This window comes from Hemitrygon akajei, chromosome 22 (assembly GCF_048418815.1).
Source record: "Hemitrygon akajei chromosome 22, sHemAka1.3, whole genome shotgun sequence".
Taxonomy (NCBI): Eukaryota; Metazoa; Chordata; class Chondrichthyes; order Myliobatiformes; family Dasyatidae; genus Hemitrygon; species Hemitrygon akajei.
The window spans coordinates 55,352,315-55,369,570 of NC_133145.1; the positions used below are offsets into that span (position 1 = coordinate 55,352,315).

The 17,256-nt window shown below is 41.3% G+C and overlaps 1 protein-coding gene across 5 annotated transcripts in view; it reads left to right on the forward strand.

The window, feature by feature from the left end:
• The window catches only part of LOC140714750 (endonuclease V-like), a 268,236-nt gene that overhangs the window by 44,299 nt on the left and 206,681 nt on the right, over positions 1 to 17,256 (forward strand). The window contains exon 8 of one of the 5 annotated variants that reach the window (XM_073026285.1): positions 10,742 to 10,932. The exons of the other annotated variants lie outside the window; for them this stretch is intronic. Coding sequence (XP_072882386.1) covers positions 10,742 to 10,777 — 36 coding nt within the window. The 3' untranslated portion in view covers positions 10,778 to 10,932. Of the gene's footprint in view, positions 1 to 10,741; positions 10,933 to 17,256 lie in introns of those variants that run through there. 5 annotated transcript variants of the gene reach the window in all.

Sequence of the window (17,256 nt, forward strand, 5' to 3'; positions counted from 1 at the left end):
CCTCCCTGTCCAGTAGCAGAAGAACCCTACACTGTCGTCCTTCCCCAGCAAGCCCTTGCGGTGGCTGCACCAAGCTTCATCACATCCCTCAGCACATACTCCTGAAGTCTGGATGGCAGACCAACAAGTTTCGGGTGAGACCAAGGGGCGTCTTTCACTGAGTTGATGATCTGCCAGTACACGTGACGTCTGCCTCATCGAGGACGTTCTTCCTCCATCTGATGTTCCCAGCATCGCAGCTCAAGTCAGCACATCTTCTGCCTGGTGGTTCCACAAAGTGCAGCCCCTTTAAGTGATGCCGGTGCTGCTTTTGAACAGTGCAGAGCAGCTTTAAGTAGGGCAAGCGAGTCACGATATTTGACACCCTGCTGATGTGTGCAGTAGTGAACAGCATGGTCAGCACTGCTTATACGATGAAATCATGTCAATTAGTAGGCAACACAAAATTAGCATGCTGCCTACATCAGAAGCCCTTGCAAGAGTAACTTTCCAAAATCAGGCTTTCAATGTTCTTTGCCTCACAAACTTATAACAATGAAGAAATCAGTCATGTTGCCTTTGAAATTATTCCCTGGTATATTTCAATAGAAATGCTTAAATGTATACACTCAATGGCCATTTTATTAGATACACCTGTATATCTGCTCATTAATACAAACATCAGAGTCACCAGAGAGACACTGGAAGTAGTGGTTATAGAAGCCTTTATTCCAGCAAAACATGTATACAGGTATCATATTTGGAAGAAGAGGCCTGCCTGATCCAATATTACATGACATTTTTAAATGCCAAAGATCAAAGGTAACACCAGAAATATTTGATAGCTACAGTGTACTATCTATAATGCTTCCCTTGAGGAACATATAATTTTCAAACACCTTCTTCACACCCACACTCCAGACACCCAAAATGAATGATAATCAGCATTCTCTCTCTCTCGCTCTCTCTCTCTTCATGCATATGTAGACATCAAGTGAATGGGTGTTTCAACCCCAAATCTGCAGCCCCAGGAAGACCATTGTTCCAAGCTGCATTTTAAATTCAATCTACAATCCACATTCAAATCTGAAGATTGGTTGCTGCTGAAATTAATATGTGCTAAATACCAAAACTCCAAAATACGCCCCAACAGGTGCCAATCCTCGAGAAGCAAACATCGGTAACATTTACAACCACTTAATTTCTACATAGTACCCTTCCATTGGTAATGGTACAGCAGCATGTAAAATGAATGTAAATGCTTTGGTGAGGAACCATGATTGAAAAGTATATGCAATTTTCTTATAAGAAGTATTGAGGAATGAACGATAGTCAGTAATTCCATTCCAAGATTCAGAAGGTGGTTTGAATTACCTTGTGCTTTTCTCATTTTAGTTGCACATAGCTGAATCTCATTACACCATGGGTTTCCAGTTTTTATGATTAAGTTATATGTCATTGCTTGGTTTGCTATTTTACTATTATAATACAAGCAATATTTCTAGTCCTCATCCTTGTACAATAAGTGAATCAATGGCTATGGAGAGAGAGAGGGAAATTTGTGTTAGATTAGGGTGTTGAGCCAATTTGTAAGACCATAAAGTCATGAGCACTAAAGCACAGGAACACGTCTTTCTGTCCATCGAGCTGATGCTGAGATGCTATTCTGCCTAGCCCCCTTGACCTGCACCTGGACCATAAGCCCTCTATTCCACTCCCATTCATGTACTTATCCAAACTTCTCTTAAATGTTGTAATTGAACCTGCAGCCACCACTTCTGCTGGCAGCTCGTTCCACACTCACGTCATCTCTTAACAGTCATGCACTTCAAACTAACTTTATTATCAAACAGCGTATATGTCACCATATACAGCCCTGTGATTCATTTTCTTGTGGGCATAATTTATAAATCCATATAATAATAACCATAACAGAATCAATGTAAGACCATGCTGACTTGAGCATTCAACCAGTTTGAAAAAGATAAGAAACTGTGTAAATTCAAAAAGGAAAAAATAGTGATAAATAAATAAACAATAAATACCAATAACACAAGATGAAGCATCTTGAAAGTGAGTCCATTGGCTGCAGGAACATTTCAACGATGGGCAAGTGAAGTTCACCCTCTGAGTGAAGAAGTTCTCCCTCGGGTTCCCCTTAAATAATTTACCTTTAAAACTTAACTAGTTCTAGTCCCACCCCACCACATTATGTAACTTACATGAAGTATTGCATTTAGGTCTTGACAAAGAACCAATGCAATCTTAGGGCAACTACACTCAGTGGCCACTTTATTAGTTCACCTGTTCACCCTGCTTGATAATGGAAATAACTGATCAGCCAATCATGAGGCAACAACTCAATGCAAAAAAAGCATGCAGACATGGTCGAGAGGTTCAGTTGTTGTTCAGACCAAACATCAGAATGGGGAAGAAATGTAATCTAAGTAACTTGAACTGTGAAATGATTGGTGGGGCCAGACAGGGTAGTTTGAGTACTTAGGAACTTGATCTCCTGGGACAACAGTCTCTCGAGTTTACAGAGAATGGTGTGAAAGAGAAACATCCAGTGAGTGGCAGATCTGTGGGCAAAAACACCTTGTTCAATAGGTTTCAATGGGTACATTTGATGTCAGAGAAATGTATACAATATACATCCTGAAATTCATTTTCTTCACAAACATCCACGAAAACGGAGGCATGTCTCAAAAAATGAATGACAGTTAAATGTTAGAACCCCAAAGCCCCCCCATCCCCCACCTCCCATGCTCAAGCAGCAGCAAGGCGATGACCCTACCCCCCCACGAGCAAAAAAAAGGATCGGTGCCCCCCCCCCCCCACCGAGCACTCAACGTGCAGCAAAGCATCAATAAAGACACAGACTTGCAGTACCCCAAAGACTACTCGTTCACCTGGGAATTCGACATACCAATGGCTCTCTCTCTCTAATAAGGGAAAAAGAGGTGTGCCCGTTTCACAGCGAGAGGGGAGACATATCAAACATTTTGCTGATTTATGGTGTTAAAAGTCTGTTGCGTTGCTTTTTTGGAACCCTGTGCCCAAAGTACTTGGGTCTCTGGGCACACAGCTAGCAGGCAGCTCGCTGCTTTCGATCTTCCGTGTTCTTCCATGATGCATCAGGCAGCAGCACCAGCCTTGAATCCAGAACCCTGAAGGTGCACTCGCCTTCCAGGCCGCGTCCTTAGGAATTCGAAAAGCGGCCGGTCATGAGGCCCTGAGAATGAGTCCTATTCCCGCAAAGAACCATTGTTAATGACTGATGTCAGAGGAGAATGGCCAGACTGATTCAAGATGACAGTAATTTAAATAATCACTTGCTACAACAGTGTAGAAGAGGATCTCTGAACGCACAACAAGTCAAACCTTAAAGTGAATGGGCTACAGCAGCAGAAGACCACGAACCTCCTGTTCTTAATAAAGTGGCCATTGATTGAAAGACCACACCAAATATCTGACAGGAAACCTGAATTCAGATGAGTGTTTATTATACTCTTTAGTAGTTGCACCCAATTCATATTTTATATACTTGCATTGGAAACAACAGAAAATGAACCAAATTATAGGCACAAGAGATTCTGCAAATGCTGGAAATCAGGTCCTGATGATGGGTCTCTTTATTCCCCTCCATAGATACTGCTTAACCTGCTGAACTCCTCCAGCATTGTGTGTGTGTGTGTGTGTGTGTGTGTGTGTGTGTGTGTGTGTGTGTGTGTGTGTGTGTGTGTGTGTGTGTGTGTGTGTGTGTGTGTGTGTGTGTGTGTGTGTGTGTGTGTGTGTGTGTGTGTGTGTGTGTGTGTGTTACCAAATAATGTGGCATTGTTGATGATAACACCAAATGTTGATAATACTAAAGAGTGGAAAGGAAGTGTTTGAAAATCTAAAATATAACCATAACTTACAAGGGATTTCAGCTCCCTCAGAGGCAGTAAAAGAGTCAGAGAGCCCAGAGGATTTACTTTGGTAGAGGACCCATCATACAAAAGGTCCAGTGGGGGGTGAAATATGGCTACATCTACTCATGGGCAATAAGTCATTGCAGAGATTAAGTGCCAGAGAAGATTGGGAGTAATCACCACTTCACAGTGTTTTAAATAATGGTTGATGAGGTATACTTCCAACGAGGTCTTCAAGCATCAGGCTCCTGAACAGGTGTGGATAGCTTCACTCACCTCAACACTGAGCTGACTCCACAACCTACAGACTCACTGTCAAGGACTCTGCAACTTATGTTCTCAGTATGATTGATCTATCTGTCTATTTATCAGTTCATTTATGTATCTTTATTTAGTTAGTTATTTATTTAGGCATGCATCCATCTGTTTATTTATTTATCCATGTACTTGCTTGTTTATTTATATGTTTTGTCTTCTTTTGCACATTGTTTGTCCATTTTTGTGTGAAGTATTCATTGATTCTATTGTGTTTTTGAATGTCTGCAAGAAAATGAATCTCAGGGTGGTATATGGTTACATATACTATACACGCTTTGATAATAAATTTACTTTGAACTCTCGGGGTTCCATAATCGGCTGCTATTCGGCATGCCAAAGTCTCAGCCTTAGATTTCTGCATGGATTCAGAAGCCTGGGATCTCGAGGAACTGGAGACGGGCGGATCCAGGGTCAGTGTCGCCACAGGAGACCCATGTGTTGTTGGGAGAGTTGGAACATCAGCTGTGTGCCTGGGGACCTGGGATCCTTGCGAACTTCAGGCACAGAGTTCGGAAAAAACGATGTATCGGTCTTTTAACATGGTAAACCAGCGAGTTGCTTGTTATGTCTCCCCGCTCGTTGGAAAATGGAGTCACCTCTTTCTCTCTTATTAGGAGAGAGAGAGCCTGCAGCATGTCGAATTATCGGTTGAATGATGTAGTCTTTGGGGTAACTGCAAGTCTGTGTCTTTGCTATTGCTTTGCTCACGCATGAGTGCTGGTAGCGGGTGCGCTTTTATTTTTGCCGGTGGGGGGAGGGGGATTGTTGCTCGCTGCCATTTACGTGTGGGAGGGAGGGGAGCTGGGGGGGGGGGACTTTGCAGTTCTCATGCTTAACTGTCGTTCATTCTTGGAGCACTCCTCTGTTTTCGTGGATGGTTACGAAGAAAAAGCATTTCAGGATGTATATTGTATACAGTTCTCTGACATTTAATTGTACCTTAGAACCTTTGAACTTCAAAGACCAAAGTAATCAACCATGTAAAATCCACCATGCGTAAGTGAAAATGGGATTATTGAAGGTAAATTGGGAAACATTAAATGGTAGCCAAGTAAATTGATATTGAGCATTATTGAAAGTCAGTAGAATACAACAAAAATCTGTACCTCTAAAATAGAAAATATAAGAAGAAGCTATCATATTATATAACAGTGCAGATAAACAAACAATAATGTTTGTTAGATTCTTGTTTGTAATAATGTTAGATTCTCTGTATCTAAAGAGAAAGATGTATAAGCAATGTAGAAGGATTTGTCAAAAGACAGTGAGGTGTGATTGGTAAAGTGTTATAGGCCATTAGAGCAAAGAAGAAATAGTAAAGAACAAAATATATAAAGAATAGTAAAGAACAAAAAGTGACTTCTGATTGAACTATTAAAGGAAGAAAGATAAATTTACAGGAAATATTACTGAGATGGCAGGGGTAGAAAATGTGAGCTAGAAATAACCTGGAAAATGTTTTGGTTCTGCATAAGCCAACAGCAACATTGAGAAGACAAAAAGAACAAATCAAGCTATTGGACAAGACCAGTGTGACCTACAAAATACAACGTGGACACTGCAGCAAATGTTACAGTGGCCGAACTGGGAGAAAACTATCCACAAAGATCCATGAACATAACTGGCTGTAAAGTGGCACAACCAACTCTCTCTAGTCTCTATTCATGAAGCTCAAAAGGGGCTCAAATTTGACTGGGTATCAGTGAAAGTCATGGTGATAGCAAACACATAGCGTACAAGAGAATTCTTAGAAGCATGATTTTCCGTGGTCAATTCTGTAAACAGATCTTGATCCTGTTTATAAGGCCAATGCAGGCAAAATTCCAGACAATGCACAAGAGTTCGCCACACAACCAGTCAGTAATAAGACCCCTTTCCTAAGTCACAATTGAGTTTCCATAGTGACAACCAATCCGCTGATTGATAAGTATATAAAGGTAAAGCATTCAAACGATACACCCCAAATTAACAGCACACTGATGATGTCTGTTCATATGGTGATGAAACATTTGCAAATGGATTGCCAAGATCAGAGAACAACTCAATGTAACCAAGATATGTCACGTGCTCCTTCACTAGTTTTTGATGTCATTTTGCTCCTCTTCCCAACCACATTAGAATTGTGACGTTAGCTTTGACACAGTGCGTCATTCCTTTGTTTGCTTTAGTGAGGGGTTGGATATCAAATATTTTGTATTGCTGGAGACCACATTATTGATGTACAGAGCAATCATAAGGTCCACATTCATAGCTCCCTGGGTAGCAAAGAAGGTGTATGGCATGCTTGCCTTTATTAGTTTGAGCACTGAGTTCAAGTCCTGGGCAACTTTATGAAACTATGGTTAGGCCACATTCTGGGTTATTGGCTTCAGTTCTATTCTTTTTACAGGATGTATGTGGAGGCTTTGAGAGGGTGCAGAAGAGGTTTACAACGTGCTTGCTGGATTAGAGGACATGTGCTATGGGGAGAAGATGGACAAACTTGGATTGATTTTATTCGGAGTGGTGGAGACTGAGGGAAGACCCGATTGAAACTTAGATTAGGAGAGTCATAGAGTGCACAGCCTGTGGCTTTTTCCCGGGAGTCAAAATGTCTAATGCTGGAGGGTATGCATTTAAGGTGAGAGGAGATAAGTTCAAAGGAGATGGGTGGGGCAAGTTATTTCACACAGTGAGTGGTAGTTGCCTGGAATGCGCTGTCTGGCATGGTGATAGAGGCAATTATGTTTAAGAAATAAGTGCATGAATAGACAGAGAATGGAAAGACACAGACTTGCGTGGGCAAAGGGACCAGTTTAGTCAGCTTTTAATTAGTTAATTAATACAGCACAATATTGTGGGCCAGACAGCCTGTCCTTTTGCTGCATTGTCCCCCACAGTATGAAAAGCTACCATGCCCCACCACCAGCATGTATATTGTCAGTGCTGCTACTTAGGAAGTGGGTTGACAAGTTACCTGTTTCAGTGTTTAACTCTTAAGATATTTCTATTTCCTTTTCCATTGGGCTGTGCTCTGTTCTAGGTTGAAAACAAAACCTGCTTGCCATACAAATTCAAGAGCTGCCATTACATAATGTTCTTTGTCTTCTGAGCTGAGTGAGCAATCTGTTTCCATTGGCTACGGTGTGAAGCATTAAGTTGCAGGCTGGCGTCCCTTTGTGTGCTGATATTTAGTAATGGAGTAATAAATTATCGTTGGACAACCTGCCGCTGCTCTCTTTTAATCATTTCTTATTTTATCTACATTTTTTTCTGCAGTACATCAAGAGAGAGAGAGAAAAAAACTATCTTTAGCAGTATGGGCCTCCGATATTTTAGAACTATGCTTTAGGTACAAGAGACTGCAGATGCTGGAATCTGGAGCAACACACAAAATGTTGGATAACTTCACCAGGTCAGGCAGTAGAGAAAATGGACATTGACATGACCTAGTCCAGATGATCCATACATCATTGTAAAGATAGAGAAAGGGGCTCACAGAAGAATATTCCTTTTCTCCTTTCTGCTACGGTACCCCTCTTAGGGTTTATTCTGGTTTATGAAATAATAGATAGCATATATATGGATAAATTAAAATGGGAGCCAGTCTTCAGCAAATAAAACCTGTTCACAGTTTAACTTAAACTGACGCTTTAAGACTATTGAAACCACTCATTGGGTGTGGGACATTCTAATTCTAATATGAACCTTCTAATATCTGGGTTCAATTTCTGCCTCTGCCTGTAAGGGGGTTGAATGTTCTCTTCATGACTGGGTGCTCTGGTCTGCACCCATATTCCAAGGTGTATGGAGCAGCAGGTGTAAGTGGCGTCGTGGGGTTGTTGAGCTGATAGGGCCTGTTACCATGTTGTTTCTTTAATTTAAATTAAAACTGTAATGAAACTTGTGGGGAGAGGAGAATTAGATTCTCTGTTGTGTGGAATAAGGTATTTTATGTCATCAGCTTCAGTGCTTCTCTGGTGATTGGCTGACAATCTTCTTGATGCTCACAGTCCAGATGAAGGGCCTCCAGCCAAAATGTCAGCTCTTCATTTCCCTCCACAGGTGCTGCCCGACCCACTGAGTTCCTCCAGCATCTTCCTTACAACGTGTTTGTTATAGTCGTAACCAAAAGATATTTCTGAATATTAACCAATTGTACTGCACGTGACAAGCGACACAGAGAAATTTAGGAAGATGCACATAACCTGTAATAAATTATACAGTTGCCATGAGAAAATGCTTTTATTAATCCTGGAGTGGTGGGACAGTAAAATGTTGGCTAGTGTACTGCTATTACAATGTCAGCGACCCAGGTTCAAAGTCCACTGCTGTGTGTAAGGAGCTTGTACGTTTGCACCGTGATAGTGTGGGTTTCCTCTGGGTGCTCCGGTTTATTCCCACATCCCAAAGACGCATGGGTTGATAGGTTGACTGATCACATGGGTGGCACGGAGAGGGCCTGGTACCATGCTGTATCTCTAAATAAAAATTAAATGGAGGAAACACTAGATTCAGCACCAAACAACTGGAATGAATACTTGCTAAATATATAAACAAGTGTAAAACTTAGATACATTTGAGAGAAAAAAGTAAGAATTTTTTGGCGTTTGAGTATTAAGTGAGTGCTACTATTTAAATGCCACAGTGGTGTCAGACTGGTGTATGAGCCAACAGAAAGTGCATTATACTCTGCTGTGATACCTAAATGGCAACCTGGCCTCCTAACTTCAGTCCAATTTAAATTTCAAACAACCAGCTGCGTAGATATCCAGCAAGAAGATTTAAATCAGCAGGAGTCATGAAAGAATGTTATCATTTAATTATTGGAACACTAGAGTGGGAAACATTACTGTCATCTGTCTTATCTTTTACCATCGAAGGTTAAATTGCAGCCCTCGCTGTGCTATATTTCCAGAGGACCTGAATGTAAAAGTAAGGGTGTACTGCTGAGACTGTCAGGTGTTGGTCAGATCCCATCTGGAATATTGCGAACAGTTTTCAAAATTGCAAGTAAATTTATTATCATAGTACGTATACAGTATGTCATCATATACTGCCTTGAGATTCATTTTCTTGCAGGCATTTGCAAGGAAATAAAGAAATGCAGTAGATTCCAGTTAATTGGGTCATATTGGAACCAGTATATTTTGGCTCAGTTAAGTGGCTGCCTCAATTATCTGGTTTCATGGAAATAGTTAAAAAGGTATGAAAAAGACAAACTACTGCTTACTGTGTAACAAATAGTTAAAAAGGTATGAAAAAGACAAACTACTGCTTACTGTGTAACAAATTATGTATTTAAATGAAATACAGAATAAATTAGAATACAACCAATACTACAACAGTACTCTAAAACTGTATATTAGTTCCCAAGGGTTATCGATGGAGGAACTCTTCTAGTGTATGGTGCTGTGTTCTTTTGATTGACTGTAAACGAACGAGATCAGCACCGAAAAATTGTGCAGGTAATGGGCTGCCTTCAGTGATTGCATCATCCAAATCTTCATTTTCATTGTAACATTCAAGATGATTGTTGATACCTTCAAACTCTTTGGAGTGCTTAACTTGTTGAACTAGTGAAATCATTTCATTTTCACTCCTGGTCGTTTCTGGCATCTCCAAACCTCAATGCTTGAAACAGCAGTGAACAAAACAGTTCTGAATTATCTTTCTGCTCGTTTCTCATCAAATATCATTGACAAAAATCATTGTTTTTGAACACTATTTAAAAACTGCTCACTCTAATCACAGTGTAGTGTCTACCAGCCATGCAAGTGCACACAACTGATGCTAGTTAGAAACTCTTCAGCAGCAACCGCCTGTCCCAATTAAGCGGTTATAGTGTCCCAAATAAACAAAAGGAATCCCGGCTATTTTCTCGATCAGTTTTTGTTTCTTTAAGAAATTCCAAAATACGCGGCTACCCCAACTAACTGATGACCCAGTTAACCAGAATCCACTGTACAATAGACTTTATGAAAACTATAAATAACAAAGACTGAGAAACAGCCAATGCGCTATATACAAATAACAAAAAAGTAAATGAATAATACTGAGTTGTAGGGATCTTGTAAGTGAGTCTATAGGTTGTGGAGTCAGCTGAGCTTTGAGATTAGTGGAGTTACCCACGATCATTCGGTAGCCTGATGGTTGAAGGATAACAACTGTTCTTGGACCTGGTGGTGTAGAACCTAAGATTCCTGTACCTGTTTCCCTATGGTAGTAGCAAGAAGCGACCATTGCCTGGGTGATGAGGCCCTTGAGGATGGATGTGGTTCTCTGTGGCAGCACTCCATGTAAATGTGTTCAATGATGGGGAGGGTTTTTGCCTGTGAACAATTTTGGGCCTATATCTAAAGAGATATGTGCCAGCCCTTTCACAAGTATAATCCCAAAAACAAGAGGCTTAACATGTGGGGAGTGTTTGATGTGTCTGGGCCTGTACTCAATAGGGTTCAGAAGGACGAGGGGGTGATTTTGTATTGAAACCTACCAGATACTGAAAGGCCTGGATAGAGTAGATGCAGAGAGGATGTTTCCATTAGCAGGAGAGTCCAAGAGTTGAGGACGTAACTTCAGAATGAAAGGACATCCCCCTAATACTGTGATGGAAGGGAATTTCTTCAACCAAAGGGTGATGAATCTGTGGAATTTCTTGCCAACTCATTGCTTGTACCTGGGGCAGAAATTGATAGTTGGTCGATTGGTAAGGGCGTAGGCTAGGTCTGAGTCTGTGAATCTCCATGAGACTGCCGGGGAAATCGAAACCCAATGTCTGCAGGCCCAAGACTGAGTCCAAGTCTGTTGGAGAATTTGAAACCCGATGTCTGCAGGCCTGAGACTGAGTCCAAGTCTGTTGGAGAATTTGAAACCCGATGTCTGCAGGCCTGAGACCGAGTCCGAGTATGCAGAGGAAGTGGAAGCCCAATGTTTACTGGCCTGAGACTTGAGTCCGAGTCCACTAGAGGCTGGAGGCTGAGGAAGACAGCCTGTCCTGGGGTGAAAGGACTGTGTATGTGTGTGGGTGGGAGGAAGGAATGGAACTTGTTTTGCTTTTGTTGTTGTTTTGCTGCTTGTTGCTTTCTGTGTTGTTCCCGAGCATTGTGGATGTGCTATGTTAGCGCTGGAATGTCGTCATCGGATTTTGATGGACAACCGAAGAGAGAGAATGTCTACCCACACTTGTGGGCTGTCCTCCAGCAGGCCATCAGATGTGTTGATTATTAACACAAATGACAGGTTTCACTGTGCTTTTTGAAGTACATGTGATAAGCAAATTCGGCTCTTGAATCTTGGCGTTAAGGTTTATGGGTACAGGGTAAGAAAATTGGGATAAAAAATCTGCCACGATTAAATGGAGTCAGAATCAGGTTTATTATCATTAACGTATGTCGTGAAGTTTGTTATTTTCCAGCAGCAGTACAGTGCAATACATAAAAAACTATAAATTACAATAAGAAATAATAATATATAAATAAATTAATCAAGAAGTGTATAGAAAGCAAAAATAGTGAGGTAGTGTTCATGGGTTGGTTCATTGTCTGTTCAGAAATCCAATGGCAGAGGGTAAGAAACATTGTGTGTGTGTCTTGAGGCTCATGCAGCTCCTCTCTGATGGTAGTAATAAGAGGGGAGCATATTCTGGGTGATTGGGGTTCTTAATGTCAGATGCTGCCTTTTTGACGCATCACCCTTTGAAGATGTCGTCATTTCAGGGGAGGCTAGTGCCCATGATGGCTGAGTTTACAACCCTCTGCAGCTTTTTCTGATCCTATGCAGTGGTATGATCATCTCCATTCCAGACAGTGATACAGCCAGTTAGAATGCTTTTCATGGTACACAAAGCAGTCAACGTTGGTGTACTCTGACACTATGGTTAAAGCTGCTGCAGCAAAGCCCAGCATGCACTTTGGGTAGCTAATGGTGTTGCCAAAGCAACGACAGCCTGGTGAAGGGTCTCGGCCCAAAACATCGACGGTCTATTCACTTCCATAGATATTACCTGACCTGCTGAGTTCCTACAGCATTTTATATGGAACCCCCTGTGTTTAAATGTCTGGCAGTAAAGGGGCAAGGGAATATACGGAATGAAATGAAGAGCAGCAAGAAAATGTGGTTGTGTCCGCCAGCCATTTGGGTGAAATGCTAGAAGTCAAAGGTTTGTATTGCAGTCAATGAATCAGAAGGGATAACATTTTGATTGATTAAACTGGCCACTGTAGGCAATTTTTTTTCCCGTGGAGAACATTTTGTGCACCTTTAACTAGTTAAGTGGAAATGCTGAGCTGGTATGAAGATAATCGTACTGGAGTATTGCCAGGCTCTCCCCTGTGAGTGAGCACAAATTATGGTTAAAATGGCCAGAATTCTCCTTTAGGATCTGCAAAACTGTATAGTTAAGCTCTCTGAAGTGCAGGCCAAAGCCCAGACTTCTGCTCAGCCATAAACACTGCTCTCGGGGTCAATTATGCTGTGCCAATGGGTCAGCGTGTGATCCCCCGATTGCTGTGCACCACGTTAACCTTGTTCAAGCCCAGCAGGCCATTGATTTCAATGGAAAGAAAGAGCTTTGGAGAGAAAGGGGAGCACAAGTTAATTCCTCAAATTTCAAAACTCGACTTTATTTATCACGTGTATGTCGAAACACACAGTGACAAACACAAGAAAATCTGCAGGTGCTGGAAATCCAAAGCAACACACACACACAAAATATTGGAGGAACTCAGCGGGTCAGGTAGCATCAATGGAAAAGGGTAAACAATCGATGTTTTTGGCCAAGATGTCGACTGTTTACTTTTTTCCATAGAAATATATAGTGAAATGCATTGTTTGTGTTAACAACAAACACACTAGGGTGCTCGGGACAGCCTGTTAGTGTCGTTGCATATTCTGGCACCAATCCTGCATGCCCACAAGCCTTTTTTATTTGATTTAAAAACTCATTTGAATTACATTGTAGTGCTTTTAACATTCTTAAATAACTAATTATAACTTACTTGATTATCTGCACTACACCTTCTCTGCAGACACAACACTATTCTGCATTTTGATTTCTTTAATATATAATTACATAGTTCGATGTATTTACACTCAGTGGCTAGATAGATAGATAGATAGATAGATAGATACTTTATTCATCCCCATGGGGAAATTCAACTTTTTTCCAATGTCCCATACACTTGTTGTAGCAAAACTAATTACATACAATACTTAACTCAGTAAAAAAATATGATATGCATCTAAATCACTATCTCAAAAAGCATTAATAATAGCTTTTAAAAAGTTCTTAAGTCCTGGCGGTAGAATTGTAAAGCCTAATGGCATTGGGGAGTATTGACCTCTTCATCCTGTCTGAGGAGCATTGCATCGATAGTAACCTGTCGCTGAAACTGCTTCTCTGTCTCTGGATGGTGCTATGTAGAGGATGTTCAGAGTTTTCCATAATTGACCGTAGCCTACTCAGCGCCCTTCGCTCAGCTACCGATGTTAAACTCTCCAGCTACCGTCATTAGGTTCATATGTATACCTGCGCATTAATACAAATATCCCATCAGCCAGTCGTGTGGCAGCAACTCATAAAAGCATGCAGACACGGTCAAGAGTTTCAGTTGTTGCTGATACCAAACATCAGAATGAGACAGAGGTGTGACCTAAGTGACTTTGACCATGGGATGGTTTTGGTGCCAGAAGGGGTGGTTTGAGAACTGTATCTCAGAAACTGTTGGTAGTTCTGTGGGTGAAAACGCCTTGTTAATGAGCAATGTCAGAGAAGAAAGGCCAGACTGGTTCAAGTTGACAGGAAGGCGACAGTAACTCAAATGACCATAGCTTACAACAATGGTGTGCAGAAGAGCGTCTCTGAACACACAGCATTTCAAGCTTTGAAAGGCGACAAACATGCACTCAATAAACACTTTAATAGGTACAAGAGGTATCTAATAAAGTGGCCACTGAGTGTATGTATGTATAATGATCTATCTAGAGGACACACAGACAAAACAGATCACTGTATTTCTCGATATGGCAATAATAAAGATTAAAGATTAAGTTTAAAGTTCAAAGTAAATTTATTATCTAAGTAGATATATGTCACCATTTTTAGCCCTCATGGGAGTACACAGTAAATACAAGAAACGCAATAGAATCAATGAAAGACCACACCCAACAGTGGCCAATTTGCAAAAACAAAGCGGACTCTGCAAATACAAAAACAGAAAAAAAAATGAGAATAAATAAATAAGAAATAAATAAATATCAAGAACGTGAGACGAAGAGTCATTGAAAGTGAGTCTATAGGTTGTGGGAACCTTTCAATGATGGGGCAAGTGAAGTTGAGTGAAGTTATCCTCTCTGGTTCAAGAGCTTGATAGTTGATTGAGAGGTAATAACTGTTCCTGTACCTCCTTCCTGATGGTAGCAGCAAGAAGAAAGCATGGCCTAGATGTTGGGGGTCCTTGATGATGGGTGCGTCTTTTCCGCAACAGTAATCCATGTAGACGTGCTCATTGGTGGTGAGGACATTACTTGTGATGGACTGGACCGTATCCACAACTTTTTGTCGGCTTTTCAGTACAAGGACATTGGTGTTTCCATACCAGACCGTGATGCAACCAGTCAATATACTCTCCACCACACACCTATAGAAGTTTGTCAAAGTTTTAGATGGCAAGCCAAATCTTCTCAGACTTCTAAGAAAGTAAAGGCATTGCTCTGCTTTCTGTATGGCACTTACGTGCCAAACCCAGAAAGCATCCTCTGAAATGACACCACCGAGGAATTTGAAGTTGCTGTCCCTCTCCACCTCTGATCCCTTGAAGAGGACTGGCTCATGGACCTGTGGATTCTTCCTCGTGAAGTCAACAACCAGCTCCTTGGTCTTGCTGACTTGAGTAGTTGTTGTGGCACCCGTCCACCAGTTTTTCAACCTCCCCCCTATATGCTCTCCGCCGTCTGCTCCCAGGATGAGGCTTTCTGTTCCAGGACATCTCAAACCACCTTTGATTTGGTCAATGACAGTGGTGTCATCAGCAAAGTTAAATATAGCATTTAGGTTGAGTTTAGCCTCACAGTCTTAAGTATAAAACGAATAAGAGCAGAAGGCTTGTGGTGCATATGTATCAATTCTACTTTACTTGTCACATGCATTGAAACATACAATGTTTTGCATCAATGATCAACACAGTCTGAAGGTTATGCTGGGTGCAGCCCACAAGTGTTTTCATGCTTCCTGTGCCAAGACGGCCAGGCACAGCTCACTATCCCTGTGAGAGGAAACCCACTCGGTCATGGGAAGAAAGGACAAATTCCTTACAGACAGTATTGGGAATTGAACCCCCGACTGGTGATCGCTGACGCTGTAAAATGATTGCGCTAACTACTATGCCAACAATGCTACCATGCTACCCACCTACACTACCGTAAACTAATAGTGCCAGTCCCTTTTTGAACGTGTGTGAATGTCAAAGGCATTCGGTTTGACAGCCAGTAACCCTGGAGGGAAAAAAAATCACTAGCCATCAAAGCAGTCCAAGAGCAGTGTGCATCATTGACAGAACACTACATCTCTTCAGTCAGTTGGATGCTGGATTCTCAGCGGAGAACAACACCCGGGCGCAGTTCCCGAACTAGGGATCAGAGTCCACACAGTGTAGCAACACATTTTCAGCATAATTACAGTGAGTTCCCAGCATAAGCTATAACTACATAAAGAGATTTTTACTTTGTTAAAACCAGTCTGAATCTCTAGGACTTCTGCTGCTTTAGGGATATTCCAAAGAAAATATAAGAACTGGTAAAAACGCCTACAGTTCTGTAGAATTAGGACATGCTAATTCAGGAAACTATCCCTGCAGTAACATGATGACTGTTTCAGTCCAATACCTGTGTTGATATTCTGTCAACATGTTAGTCCTAACTTGAAACAATTTCCATTAATGTATTGAACACTTTCATACCAACTCCCATCTGAAATCAATTTCCTTTCTTTTGTCGATTCATTGAGAATATATTTTCAAATTGAACACAAGAGATTCTGCAGATGCTGGAAATCTAGAGCAACACACACAAAAGTCTGGAGGCACTCAGCAGGGCAGGCGGCTTCTTTAGGGAGGAATAGAACCTGATGAAGGCTCTTGATCCAAAACGTCGATTCAATATTCCTTTCCATAGCTGCTGCCTGACCTGCTGAGGTCCTCCAGGATTTTGTGTGTGTCTTTCAAATTGGATATTTTCCAGTTTCTGGCTACCATCATTAACTACCTTGCAAACATCATTGCAACACACACAAAATGCTGGAGGAACTCAGTTGGCCAGACAGCATCTGTGGAAAAGAGTACAGTTGATATTTCAGCCCAAGATCCTTCATCAGGACTCATGAAGGTCTTTAGCTACTCATACACACTGTAGTAATGATATCAGGATCTTGGCTGTTTTTGGACATTGTAAGTTATAAATCTCAATGTATGTGGTGTAACTCATAAAATATATCATTGCGATTGGAATGTGTGGTGACATCCTTAGGTTGTGTTGGTTATTAATGCAAATGACACTTTTCATTGTCTTTTTCAATGTACACGTGATAAATAAATGAATCTAAATCTGAAATGAAATTGTAATTGAGCAGAAATAGTTGATGACTACTGTGTGTCAATACTCCTCTCCTACACTCTAATGAGAAAACAAACATCACTTAAAACACAAAGGTGCTAAGTTCCTTTGTAATATTCACAGTTAAAGTTGGCTTCTTTAAGTTATTCATCATCATCATTATGTACTGTGTCATATGCCATGGGCAACCATGGTCTATGACCATGATTGTTCCAGGCAAATTTTTCTACAGAAGTGGTTTGCCATTGCCTTCTTCTGGGCAGTGTCTTTACAAGACGGGTGACCCCAGCCATTATTAATACTCTTCAGTGGTTGTCTGCCTGGCATTAGTGGTCACATAACCAGGACTTGTGATATGAACTAGCTGCTCATACAACCATTCACCACCTGCTCCCATGACTTCACGTGACCCTGATCGAGGGGGGGGGGAGGGGGGTAAATAGGTGCAACATCTTAC